We start from the raw sequence: 12,775 nt of genomic DNA, 5'->3' as shown, positions 1-12,775 counted from the left end.
TGTCGTATTATTCTGCAAATATTTGCTTTCAGCTGCATAATTTGAGTTGTGTTATCAATAATTCATATCAAAATAGGCAATAACAAAGCAAACATTAACTAAATATGTGACCTTAATGAAAAGTGTAGCTTTATGTGTCAAATCTGATGTTTAGAAATAACAGGATGTTGTGCAGAAACTAATCTGGGACACAATGTTTGTCAGCCAATAAATACATATAGAGAAGTGACATAAAATGTGGATATTGGTGAATAAGTTAATCAATGAATCGCAACAGAAATGCAGACAATATATGTAGTGTTACTTCAGGGGACTTTTTTGCTGCAGAGCTTTCCAGCTTTTAACTGGCATTGAGTTTAATAAAGCACCAGGTTGAGACTTGCCAATTGGCTGTTCTTAAATTAGCTGGATCCACATCAGAGTCAGAAGTTTCTGATCCCAATCAGGCTTATTTTTGACAGCATGCAGCAGGCATCTGGTTTCATTAAAGTAAATATAATCCATCCATCCTCAGTCAGAGTTCAGAGGGTTCAGACAGTTTGTTTTGGGTCACTATCATGCTAAAGGCCCCAGTTGTGTTTCAGGTTTACTTTACAGACTGGTTTGCATTTTACTCAGGCAGGCTCTGAGGTGAGCTGAAATGCTGACCTGGTCAGGTCCTGCAGCAGCAAATAGTTGGCACTTCCACTTCCATGCTTCACAGATAGCATGAGTTTCTTTTCCTGGAATGTTGTAATTATTTATTTTTTTGTCAAATGTGTACTCTATTCTATCAAAAAAAAAAATCTATTTTAGACTTACAGTATCTGTCCAAAGAACATTATTCCAAAAGTCTTCATGTTTTTCTGAGAGTTCAAATCGCTGAATGAATCCGTGCTAGTCAGGAAGCAATCATATGTTGTAATGCAGCGTTATTATTATGACTGCTTTAAAAAAAAAATCATGGAGGTTGTAGCCTGAGCTTCTTGTGGACAGATTAAATGCTTCGTCCTTGGCTGCTGATGAAAAGCCTGCAGTGTTCAGATACCACTTTGAGGATTACATGTCCCCACGGACAAAGTTTGACCCATGAGGGCTCACATGACACTGCTCTGCATTACATAACTATCAATAGTCTTTAAGATGCCAACATTACTTAGATTTTAAAGGTCAGCTTGTAAGAACAAGAAAACTGAATCCCTCCCTTGAGCGCCATGTGTGTTTGTCATTTCAGAATTTCTTCAACACATATACAAATACAGACAAACAGTGTTAATGAGTGAGTCGGTGTACGGACAGCTTTAATAGCTTTTCACCCTTGAATCTGTGCAAATATGGCCTTCATGTAAAGGAAGCTAATGTGGGAGCTTTGAACAAAGCTGACATGTTAAATTCTTCCAGTCATGTAAGTAAGCTAATGAAAGATCCTCCTTTTTCTGCACGGGTTGTTTTCACCTCTTAATAAAAACTAAGCAAACAGCTCCTTTACTCAGACATTAAGAAAGCCTTTTGCAGTGTGAACACAGTCTTTCAAACCGTAACAAGAAAGTCTGAGGAAATGCAAATCCCTTCGGCTTACTGTGTGTTTTCACAACAAATTAACTTCTATAACGCCAACACACATCCTGTCTTTCTCCTTCACTGCTGCCAGCTCCGCCGTCTGACTCACCATTCTCAAAGACGGTCCCAGCGATGAAGGACAGCTCTGAGTCGTGCTCTGCCTTGCAAGCGTACAGCGCTCGAGCCTTCCTGCCTGTGATACTACAAGCACACAGAAAGTTGGAGCAAAACATCAAGATTTAGCATAATTCGTTTTAAGATGGGTAATTAATTTAAATATATGTTTTAATAGATTAAACTGCCGTGTTTGTTTAGAATTTTATCATTGGAACTCCTGGTAAAGATGGAAAAATATTTAAAATAAACTGATCTGACTGCAGTAGCAGCAAGTTACACTGAGCAATTCAAAAAGGCGACTATCTAAAATTTTATTTAACTGTTCAGTATTAAACTCAAAGAAATAAAAGCTGTCTACAAATGTAGCAGTGCCACTTGTTCTGCTGCCTTCAAACATTTTCTATTAAATAAAACTTTCTGAAGATTTTTTTAATCTACTTAGTTTTATTTTATCTTTTACTTTTTTTAAGAATTTGTTGAAGTTTCTGTCTGATTAATAATTTATGACTTTTGCTTTTCCTGGAGAATAAATATAGCAGGACACAGAGGCCTTTAGTTTTTGCTGCTCTTCTACATGGGAGGGGCAGGAAACTCTGATGTGTCTTGACACAATCATATGTTAGAAAATGGAAATTAAAAAAAAGAAATATATATATATATTATATATATATATATATATATATATATATATATATATATATATATATATATATATATATATATATATATATATATATATATATATATATATATGCCTAAATTTGGCCATTGGTAAAGTCAAAGCTGAATTTTGAAGTAGATAAAATAAATGCCAGGAAAAAGGCCTTTCTTTCCTACCATAACAATTGTAAACCTATGGAGTCAAATGACATTGGTATTGAGCTTACCAGCAAAAACAATAATAAAAACTATTCAGGAGTTCCTGGTTTGAACCAAAGGATGAATGTAGGAACACCACTTCAATATGGATGATCAGGGTGAAGACCCTGAAAGAAATCTGCTGATTTTTTAAAAAGTTGATGATTCATAAACCCAAATCAACATGGACGTTCTTCACTAGACATAAATGAAAAGGAGAAATCTACTTTTAGGGGGTTTATACATCTTTACCAGGTACTTCTCTAGACAGCGTTCTGAGTGAAAGGCTACTTTGGGCTTTAAGCAGTCACAGAGAGAACCAGGTATTAGCAGCTCCTCTGGCATCACCAGATACTTAAGTCTTTAAATGTGGAGCATTCAGTTGCTGTACATCTGCCAAGGTTTAGGTGAGAGACTGCAACCAATCGGCGTTGCTGTTTTCTATTCCAATTTAAATAGAGGGACTTATATAAGAAAGGGTGCCGTCTGACCTGTATATAAATAGTTCAGAGCATTTTCTTGATCCAGGATGTAACCCCTGATCTTCTGATTTAGCTTTTGAATGATCTCCTTTCATAGGGAAGATCAGTGGTCACATCATGCTTAAGGGCACAGAACAATGCCCCCAATAAACATTTAAGACATTTACTTTAATAGGACTCGGATGAACTTTGCTCAACAGATGGAGAAATGAGGCTTAATCTGGACACCAAATTCCTTTATGCTCACTGCTTACAAAAAATATTATATTTACCAGCTGTTGTTAACTTTACCTATATTTTTATAGCATCCTATAAATCTGAGCATAAAACATTTGCTTAGTTGGGTTTTATTTTTTTATGTCCCACAAATCATTAAACTCTTCTAGTTGTTATAGTGAAGGTTATATCACCATTTTTTGACATGAGGACTATAATAAATCAATGGTATTTTAACACCTTTTACTTTTAGAATAGTTAAATCTGGACTAGATTTTTATGCACTAATACAAGCATCAGTTGATGTTTGTATTTGATTTATAAAAATGTGAAAGCAAAATGTTCAACTAAGTGATTGGTATTTCTTTTGAATTATGGCCTAAGTCAAAAAAATCTAGAGACAAACTTTTACTGGCATTTTTCTGGGATCAGCAACCATACAAGCTTTAAATAAAACAAAACAAAGAACCAACATGGACCAACCTGACTGGGGAAGAGTCACTGGAAGCGGATGAGATCGGCTGTGGACTTGAAGGCGCTGAGAACATCGGCCAGGAGGGAGAACGGGGCGAGGTGGGGCTCGGAGATATTGCACTGAAAAGCAAAAATTACATGTTTGATCAACAAACACATTCAACTTCCTACAGTTTGTAAACTGTGAAGTTTACATGTGATGGAGGACATGTGGAAGACTTTTCCTACCTTGGTGGTATACTGCCTCGACTCTTTGGGTTCAGTCTGAAGACAGAAAGTAAAAAAGAGATTTAACTACACACTGAATAAAAGTGTTAAGCAAACTAAATCACAGTGGCCACATTTTATCTCAAAGCTTTAATAGAACAGGAGCTTTTAGAGTGATCCTGTTTGCTCATGACCGTATCTGATGAGAGAGTCCTGCAACAGATCAAAACATAAAACATTTGGCTTCAAGGACGAGCTATTTGCATATTATTCACTTTGAGAGTCAAATGCATCTTATTTTTAGAGTGCTGCAGCAGTTCCACCCTGTAAAAGGAAAAGTTTCGGTCTCTTCCCACTTTTATAGTGCAGGATTTTCATCCTAAAATGGCCAGGTCATTAAGAAGTCCAATTCCAGTTATCATGTTAGTTTGGGGCATTTAGAAATTTATTTGAACTGCTTCTCTTCCCAAGGTGGAACATCTAGCTATCCAGTTACTTTTCTCAATATTTGGTGCAGAAGTTAGCATGTACTGTGCATTATGCTAAGCACACAATGGATCAGCATGACAGACAGACAGACAGACAGACAGACAGACAGACAGACAGACAGACAGACAGACAGACAGACAGACAGACAGACAGACAGACAGACAGACAGACAGACAGACAGACAGACAGACAGACAGACAGACAGATAACCCACATTAATAGGGAAAAAAATGAAGAGAGCCAACGCAAATAAATGTGAGTAGTCCTCTGAGATCTGAGTAGCTTTTCTGACCGCAGAGGCATTTTTGCAGCTCATTAAGCTTTTAAATGAACCAAAGGTTTTGCTGGCCTGGTTATTAATGAGGGCTAGTTTTGCTTTGTGTTTTGTTGTAATACAAATTGTACCAGGAGAGATATTAAAAATAAGGATCTATTATAAGTGACAAAATTACCTATTCAGCGTTCAAGAGTTTCAGGAACTTCTGATCGTTCGTGTAACTTCTTTGAAAAAAAAGTCTTGTTTAGAAATGTGGACTGTGGGTGCTGAGGTTAGCGTTGGGGATATCTGGGCTGTTGCAACATGTTTTCATTGAGATGGTATTTTATGCTTGAATAGCTTCGGTGATCGACCAACTCCTTTTTGAAAAACTTGCACACAAAATAGTCTTTATCAGCGTCGCATCAGTCCATTTTTTTTTAAACAAAAACTAATCTTTAGTGGTCCAAAAGAAGCAGCTGATTGTTATTGGTTGCAAATGTTGCTTATGTGTCAGATTTAATCAAATTAAGTAGCATAAATGTAGGCCTGTCGCGATATACGATAAATCAATTAATCGTACGATAAATAAAACCTATTGACCTCATTTTAACAATATTATCGTTTATCGCAAAACATTTTTAGACAATTAATCGTCCAGCAAAATTTGTTATCGTGACAGGCCTACGTACATGTAGTCGACTAGTAAACAGGACAAACTGACAGCATTCATAATTTGTTATGTTTTCGGCTACACTTCCTGTTACAGCAGTTGTGTCCAATATCAGGGAAGACTACAATGGTAATCTCATTTTCAAGAGGTCCATCACTATGGCACTGAAAACTGTAATTCACTCTTTCATCTGAGTAAGCTGTCAGCTGTCACCAATAAATTTACCATGCTGTCCATCTACTCTGGTGCCGCATGTTGTTGATGAACTCAAACTGCTGAACGGCTTGAGTGAAAAGCAAGACCAGATTATGCATCATGCTTCGAGACTGTTACTTTGGTTACCTTTTACGTTTACTGTTAAAACAGCCATCAATGAAAATTTGGAGAGTCACAAGGAAACAATTTGCAAATGCAACACTGACAACTGCAGGCAGCCTTTTGTGCATTATCCTTTACATTACAGAAATTTACCTAAAGCCTTTTCATCTTTGTGATTTCATTGTTTGTAGAAAACGCTTTAGGAAGCGTGCCATGAATGCACAAGGGAGGTGAAACGTATTGTTTGTTAATCATAACTAGGGAGAAAAAACACAATGCTTTTAGCACAACTGAATGAAAACTGACTCAGTAAAACAGAAAAAAGGAAACACACAAGAGGTGCTTTTAGTTTAAAATCTCAAACCCAATAATAAAAGAACAGCAGATGATAAAAGACTATGTGAAGCAATCATCTGTGTAACTTTCAGAGGAAGGCCCCACACAGAGGCAAATAAAAAAAATGGTTAGATTACAAACCAGAGGCAGCTGCAGCAAGGACATTATGAGAGCCATGGCAGACCAAGCTTCTCTTACATCAGCTCTAAAAGTCTAAAGTAACACATGAGCCAACTACCAGCTAGTGCCAATAAATCCATCTGTAAACACTCTTTCTCTTCTTAATGTCTCATTAGCGGAGTCAGTGAAATGTGCCCAGGCAGCCACCCGTACACAGACACAAAGCACGAATGACAAAGTGACAACAAATAAACTACAACAAAGTATGAGTCTTGTACAAAGCCAATGGTAGTAAAGAGAATAACTACTGAATTAAAAAGTTTTTTAATTCTTTATTTATTTATTTTTTTTTATTCATCAACTACAAAAAGTAAGTTCCTCTTCCTGGGATGCTTTAGAGGCCTATAAGCCTTTAAAAAGCCTTATTAATATTTGTAGGAAGTTTTTAAATTGTACCTTTTCATTTTTTTTCTCGATTGCTTTTATGCAATCAAGAAACTCAGGCTCCACGTTTTCAAAACAGTAAACACACAGGCCAAAACTCATAGTCCAAGTTTTGTTTGCAAAAGGTGCTAAGTTGGCCAAAACATTTTAAATATGAAACAAGTGCAGATATTGCCTTGAAACAGCACAACCTGCCACCAAGTGCATTGTGGGAGAGCAAATAGACATTTTTTTCCTCCATATTAATGCTATTTTCTGTAAACTTTTTGCTGTTGCTATCCTTGACATTCCTTTCATATTTGTTCCCCTGTACCTACATGTAGGTTGTGATGCATGGTAGCCTTTAGTTTGAACTACTTTCTGCTGTGACCACAGTTCATTCAGCTTCCTGTAAAAAGTGGCAGTGGAGCATCTTCAGATCCAGCCCTGGTGTAGCCCATTACATCACTGACATGCAAATCCCATTTGTTGTCTTTTTACATACGCTGTGTGAAATTGCTCTTCTTGAAAACAACTGGATCCAGAATCAGAAATGCTCAGATTGCTCAGATTGAGGCAGACAGAGGTTTCCAGGACTCTGGCAGTTTTCCAGTCAGCTGCTCTCAGCACCAGTTGCTGCATTTGGGGCAGCTTCATTGAGCAACTAACAAGGAATTTCAAATCCACAAGTCAGCGGTTTGTTTGGTTGTTCACAGAGTCTCAGCCACTCAGCTGAATATTGCAGAAAAACTAATATGGCTATTCATGTTTCTTCTTTAATTATTTTTATCGAGTAAAATGGAATCAGTGCTCAGATTATGAGAGGAAACAGTCATATCATGCCTGATGCCAATAGACTTTCCCAAAGTAATTCGTCTGAAAAAACTCTTCCCTTTGCAAAATAGACATTGTGCCACAATACAAAGTGAATCTATCAGCAACTGAAGGGAAAAACCAAAGATCTTCTGAGTGACTGGTTTCAGGCTCTCAAGGAATCCAAAGTTAAATGACCATTTAATATTTCTTTTTAAAGAACAAATTGAATTTGTAAGTTAGCTCACACACCAAATCTCTCCCGTGTGGGACTGATTCTACAAAAGGAAACTCTGCCAGGAGCACAAGCATTTTATCAGCTCTATCTTTGCTTTGGCAGCTTTTTTAACATTCACACCTCACTAAAGAGACCGACAGCTTTAGAAAGACACAGTTTCTGTCCACAAAGGATAGAGTGAACATTGTGGTTGATAGTGGTGAAGCTGAAAATAACTCAGCAGCTATGCTTAGCTCCAACATAAAACCCTTTGCTGTTTGTTCACACAGACTTGGAGAATTTTGACCACATGCTGCTTTTTTGGGGTAGGAGGAAAAAGTGGGTTGAGGGTAGTGTGAAATGAAATTAAGCAAAAAAAATTTAAAAATTACATGGAGCATTAGGCAGAATAAAATATTTTTCTTCTACAGAAGAAGAACAAACTAAATATTATTGCCACAGTAGATAAGATAAAAAAAATAGGCATGGGGGAGTACATTTCTGCCAAAAATGTGAAATTGTAAGATTAATGTCATATTTATGAGAAAAAACTTGGATAAATTACGAGTCTCCATGATTAAAGGCATACATTGGCCATATTAAAGCTAGAATATTGTGCACCCAACATGACAAAATGTAAAAAAAAAGTTTAGGTGTGTAAATACTTTTATAAGGATCAGTGTAAGGAGCTGCATAGTGAAACTGTATATCCGAGACGTTATGACTCACAGTGAGCTGGGTCGGATTTGTCGGCCGTCCTGCTCTCCATCGTTGCTGGTCAGGCTGTGTCTGGGGGTTTTATTGTGGCTGCCGGTGCTGCTGCTGCTGCTGCTGCTGTTACAGTTTGTAGAGGAAGACACCGGATGCTGTGTGTCAGGAGCTGGGGTGTTGCCAACACTGTTCCTCTTTTCACCTACAAAAATAAAGCATGATTTACATACTTTCTGCTGATGTAATGGTAAAAATCCTGACTAAGCAGTGTGACTTCTAGTTTACATAGACCAACTAAATCTTTGTCTTGTGTGTGTCTAACATGGTCACATAATTCAAATACCATTGCAAGCTGACACTTATATGCAATAAGAGTGCTTAAGGAGAAATTATATAAAGCATGTAAAAGGTGAAGAGTATAAAAATGTGTTATTTTTGGGCATGGGGATCACCTGTGTGAGAATGTGTCGGTGTGTGGAATAGCGTGAGAGGCCTTTCACTGCAGGACGGTGCTTTGCCCTCAGTGCTTCTCCTCCTTGACTGGTCGAGCTGTATGTTTGTTGAATTGCCTGTCGAATTGGGCACGTCCCCGAATATCTGTGTAAACAAAAAGCTCTAAGGAAATTGGAAGGAACAATTTAACCTTGCAGTCTTATAAAACCTTCTGCAGATAGTTCGCAGATTAAAAAGCAATGTTTATCATGGCATTGTCTGCTTGAAAACCAAAAGCTATATAAAGAAAGCAATGTGAACAAACTGGTTGGGTTTGAGAAAACTAGAAGTTACGTAAGTCATCAACATGTCAGCTGAAAAACAAACTGCAAAATACAATCGTAATGTGCAAAAATCGTGTGAGATTTTTGCACATTACAACTGCTAAGTTCAACGTATTTTATTTGAATGTTTTTGTAATAGATCAACACAGAGCATTGCATAAAGTGGAAGGAAAAGTGTACAGATTTCAAAATCTTTCACAAATACATATCTGAAAGGCGTGGCATGTATGCTTTACTCTAATAAAAATAAAAACCGGTGCAACCAACTGGTTAGTCAAAGTTGTTGCTCCCTTTGAAATAGCAAAACCAGCACTGTTCAATACGCTATTCAAACAAGAAAATTATGCATTACTTTGTGTATTATTAAATATGAATAAAGTAGACTGAAGTATGGTAAAGACATACGGGTACCTATAACTAAATCCGTCTTACAGACAAGACGACCTGCATCTTTTAAACTAAGAAAAAACAAACACAAATAAAATATCAAATAGACATGCACCTGAAACACTAAAACTCCCAAATGTCAATGTTGAAAATGTATGTTTGAAACAACAACAAAAAACAACAACTATAAATTGATAAATACAGAATAGCGGTTGTAGTTTAATTCATGTAAATTTTTGTTTTTGCTTTCTTTATTTGCATGGGAACAAGTGTTAAGCATAAACAGAAGCAGAACACTATAACCTTTTTAGCCTTAGTGAATTTGCAATGCACATCCCCCGATGGACTTTTAGTTATATAAAACAATTTAAAACACAATAAATCAACACAGCAAAGCAAAAGATGTCAAAAAATAAACTCTACCATAAAGTTAAAACTGATCACAATAAAAACGACCATCATAGCAGGATCATGGGCTGGCTGTTAAACATGACTACAAGTCTGGTGTTTAAGTCTTAATCGAAAAATGTGCCAGACTGGGATCAGTTTCAAATTCCACATTTTAATGTCTCACACATAAAAAACTGCTTTGATCAAGAGGTTTTGCAAAAAGGTTGTTGCTGGTTCCACCATGAGTTACTAAACCTGCAGATCTAAGAGGAATTACTAAGTCACTTAGTACCTAAAGAGCCAGACCTTTGAAAAATAATGATATATTACATTATTTAACAAAGTTCATCATATTCAGTTTTTTTAAGAATGTGGCAATGATGAAATATAACAGGTTTATTGTTGAAAATTTTAATTGCTCCTTTATATATCATCATTTTGGTGTTACATCTTACACAAATTACACCTGCTGACTTTCAAAAGGATGAAGTAAAAATAAATGTTATATTTGTGTGTGAGTCATCTATTAACCACATATTCTCTTACTCCTGTCAACATGTATGCATGTGGTGGAAGAACCTTTTACTAGCGTCTTGTTTGCTCCATTCATTGACTGAACACTGTGTCCAATGGCAGGCTCTCATGCAGACATACTGTTGCCATGGTGAATTGCGTAAGCAGCTTGAGACATGTGACTTTAAAGTGCACTTACAATTACCGTGGGCATATTTAGATCTAATAGGTGCAATAAATAATGAGGAAAAATAAAAGTAAAATCTTCACTGTACAATATTTTGCCGATGCCTGGACTCACAGCCCTCCTCCTCCTCTTACCCTCTCATGGTGCTCTATGAGGATTTCCACTACGATGTTTTGGAACTTGATGTCCATGATGGCTGCAACCGTCTCCTCCTGCGGGCGAAGCAGAGTGGGCCCAAAGACCACACCCAGGTTGGCGACAGTCATCAGGTTCTGCTGGTGGTGACTGGCTACGCTGTGAAGGAACAACAAAGAAAAAGGAGAACCACATTTAAATAAATGCAAATATATTACACAAAGACTGAAATATCTTAGTGCTGTGCTAATGCCTAGTCATTGTTTATTGAACTGAAATCTGCTGCTTCTTGTGATTTTTTGAATCCCCCCAAGAAATTATGAGAAATAAAAATAGAAAAAGATAACCATCTGCTTAAACATCATGACATTGTTGTTGAAAAGTGAAAGGATAAAAACATTATTCATAAAGACACCTACTATAATGGGGATTTCCTATAAATTTGGACTGGATTTATTAGCCAAAAATGCATTTTTCAAAACTAGAAACAAGAATTTGCCAATTGTAGGGAGAAAAACAATTGTGGCTACGTGGAAAAGGCCATGTCACAAATTTGGAATTATTTAAAACAGAAGATGAATTAATAATTATCAATATTGACAATTATTAATATTGACTGATATGAAAAGCAAATATATCGAGATGTTTTTCAGCCAGATCCTTACAGTCTATTCAAAAGAGCTTTTGCCTTGATAAGTGAAAGAGTAAGCTATAAAATTACTTACCAAAAAATACAGAATGTCCCTTTATTTCTACAAACATTGGATGAAAACACTGTCATCCTTCTTTCCTTAGAGCAACACTTTGAGGCTCACAAGATGATATTAGCTGCATTAGTTGGGCTGTCTACTTGGCCAGCCAGCTTAGTAGCAAACATGCCACTCTAAGTTTATAAATCTAAAAAAAGATAAAGGCATCATTATGACAACATTCTTTTCAGCTGAGGAATCTAGGGTGAGTCCTCTGAGATCTGCAGACCCCAGTGACCCACAGTTAGAGTTTCCAGGTGAGATAATAACAGAAAGCCTCTGAGGTTCTCTGTTTATACTTTGATTGTGTTATTTGTGCAACCCACACAGTTCTCTATTTGCTGGCGCTTAATTTATATTGTAGCTGATTGGCATATATGTAAATATTTTACACTAGTATTTTAGGAATGCATATTGCTCCAAACTGCCATTACATAATGCTCGAACTGAAATCTACTGATGTGATTTCAAATATAAAACATAAAAGTTCCATTTTGTTTATTTTGCCAGGGACATATTTTGCAAGGTCACAATGCATTTTAATCTCCTTTGTAGACGCTTGGTCATAATTCAAAGAAATTTCCTGCTAAAACTTAAGAGATGGTGCATTCAGGAGAAAGGAGCAGACAGATGGGCTGATGCAATGAAAGGATAATGCCCCTGGCTGCAGCTGTCGCCGTGCACAAAGTCATAAAAATCCACTGTAAATCAACAGCCTGACAAGGACCTTTGCAGAAAAGCTGAAAGAGCACAGAGAACAGGAGGGCATCGCCTGTCTGCACGCAGCAGGTCGGAAAAGGACAAGCCATAGAGGAAGACTGGGAAAGTCAAAGCAGTTTGCTGTCTAAGGCATGTTTTTGCTTCTGCAATACATTTCACAATTAAAACAATCTGTAGTTAGTTAAAGCAAGTGAATCTACCAATAAAAATAGGTTTAAAAAATAAGACAACAATAGTGAAAAATACTAAAATGACCTTGACCTTTCTGGATTTCTTTTTCATTGACTGAACTGGATTCTGTCAATGATTTACAAATGGTTGGACTCATTTATGCATTTGACCTTTTACATATATAAACACTATCTCGTCTTTAGCAATGATGAAGCCAATCTGCAGGCTGATAGGAGCAGAAAACTGCAAAGATCAAAGGTGTGCTCTGACAGTCACCATATCTATAAAGCGGTTATGATGATGGCCATCGACAGCTATAATCCAACAAAGCTTGTGGAAATATGCTCACTACCAAAAGGCCTGCATGCGCTCACCCACAGGTAGTATAAACATGGATGATGGCCCATTTATCACAGATTGCATCATGCTGCAGCTCCAGAAGGAAAGCCTGATAAATCCACTGGGATTAGATGCAGGTTTAGACTGGATACACAATGT

The 12,775-nt window shown here is 36.9% G+C and overlaps 1 protein-coding gene across 1 annotated transcript in view; it reads right to left on the bottom strand.

Moving 5' to 3' along the window:
• LOC103475368 (rho GTPase-activating protein 26) overlaps positions 1-12,775 on the bottom strand; it is a 68,406-nt gene that overhangs the window by 2,357 nt on the left and 53,274 nt on the right. Inside the window, exons 18-23 of the mRNA XM_081615875.1 lie at positions 10,637-10,796; positions 8,702-8,846; positions 8,268-8,451; positions 3,915-3,950; positions 3,696-3,806; positions 1,649-1,740 (exon numbers count right to left, since the gene is read on the bottom strand). Coding sequence (XP_081472001.1) covers positions 1,649-1,740; positions 3,696-3,806; positions 3,915-3,950; positions 8,268-8,451; positions 8,702-8,846; positions 10,637-10,796 — 728 coding nt within the window. The remainder of the gene's footprint in view (positions 1-1,648; positions 1,741-3,695; positions 3,807-3,914; positions 3,951-8,267; positions 8,452-8,701; positions 8,847-10,636; positions 10,797-12,775) is intronic.

The sequence above is a fragment of the Poecilia reticulata genome, chromosome 14, assembly GCF_904066995.2.
Source record: "Poecilia reticulata chromosome 14, P_reticulata-male-v2, whole genome shotgun sequence".
NCBI lineage: Eukaryota > Metazoa > Chordata > Actinopteri > Cyprinodontiformes > Poeciliidae > Poecilia > Poecilia reticulata.
This window is presented reverse-complemented; position numbering and strand designations above follow the sequence as displayed.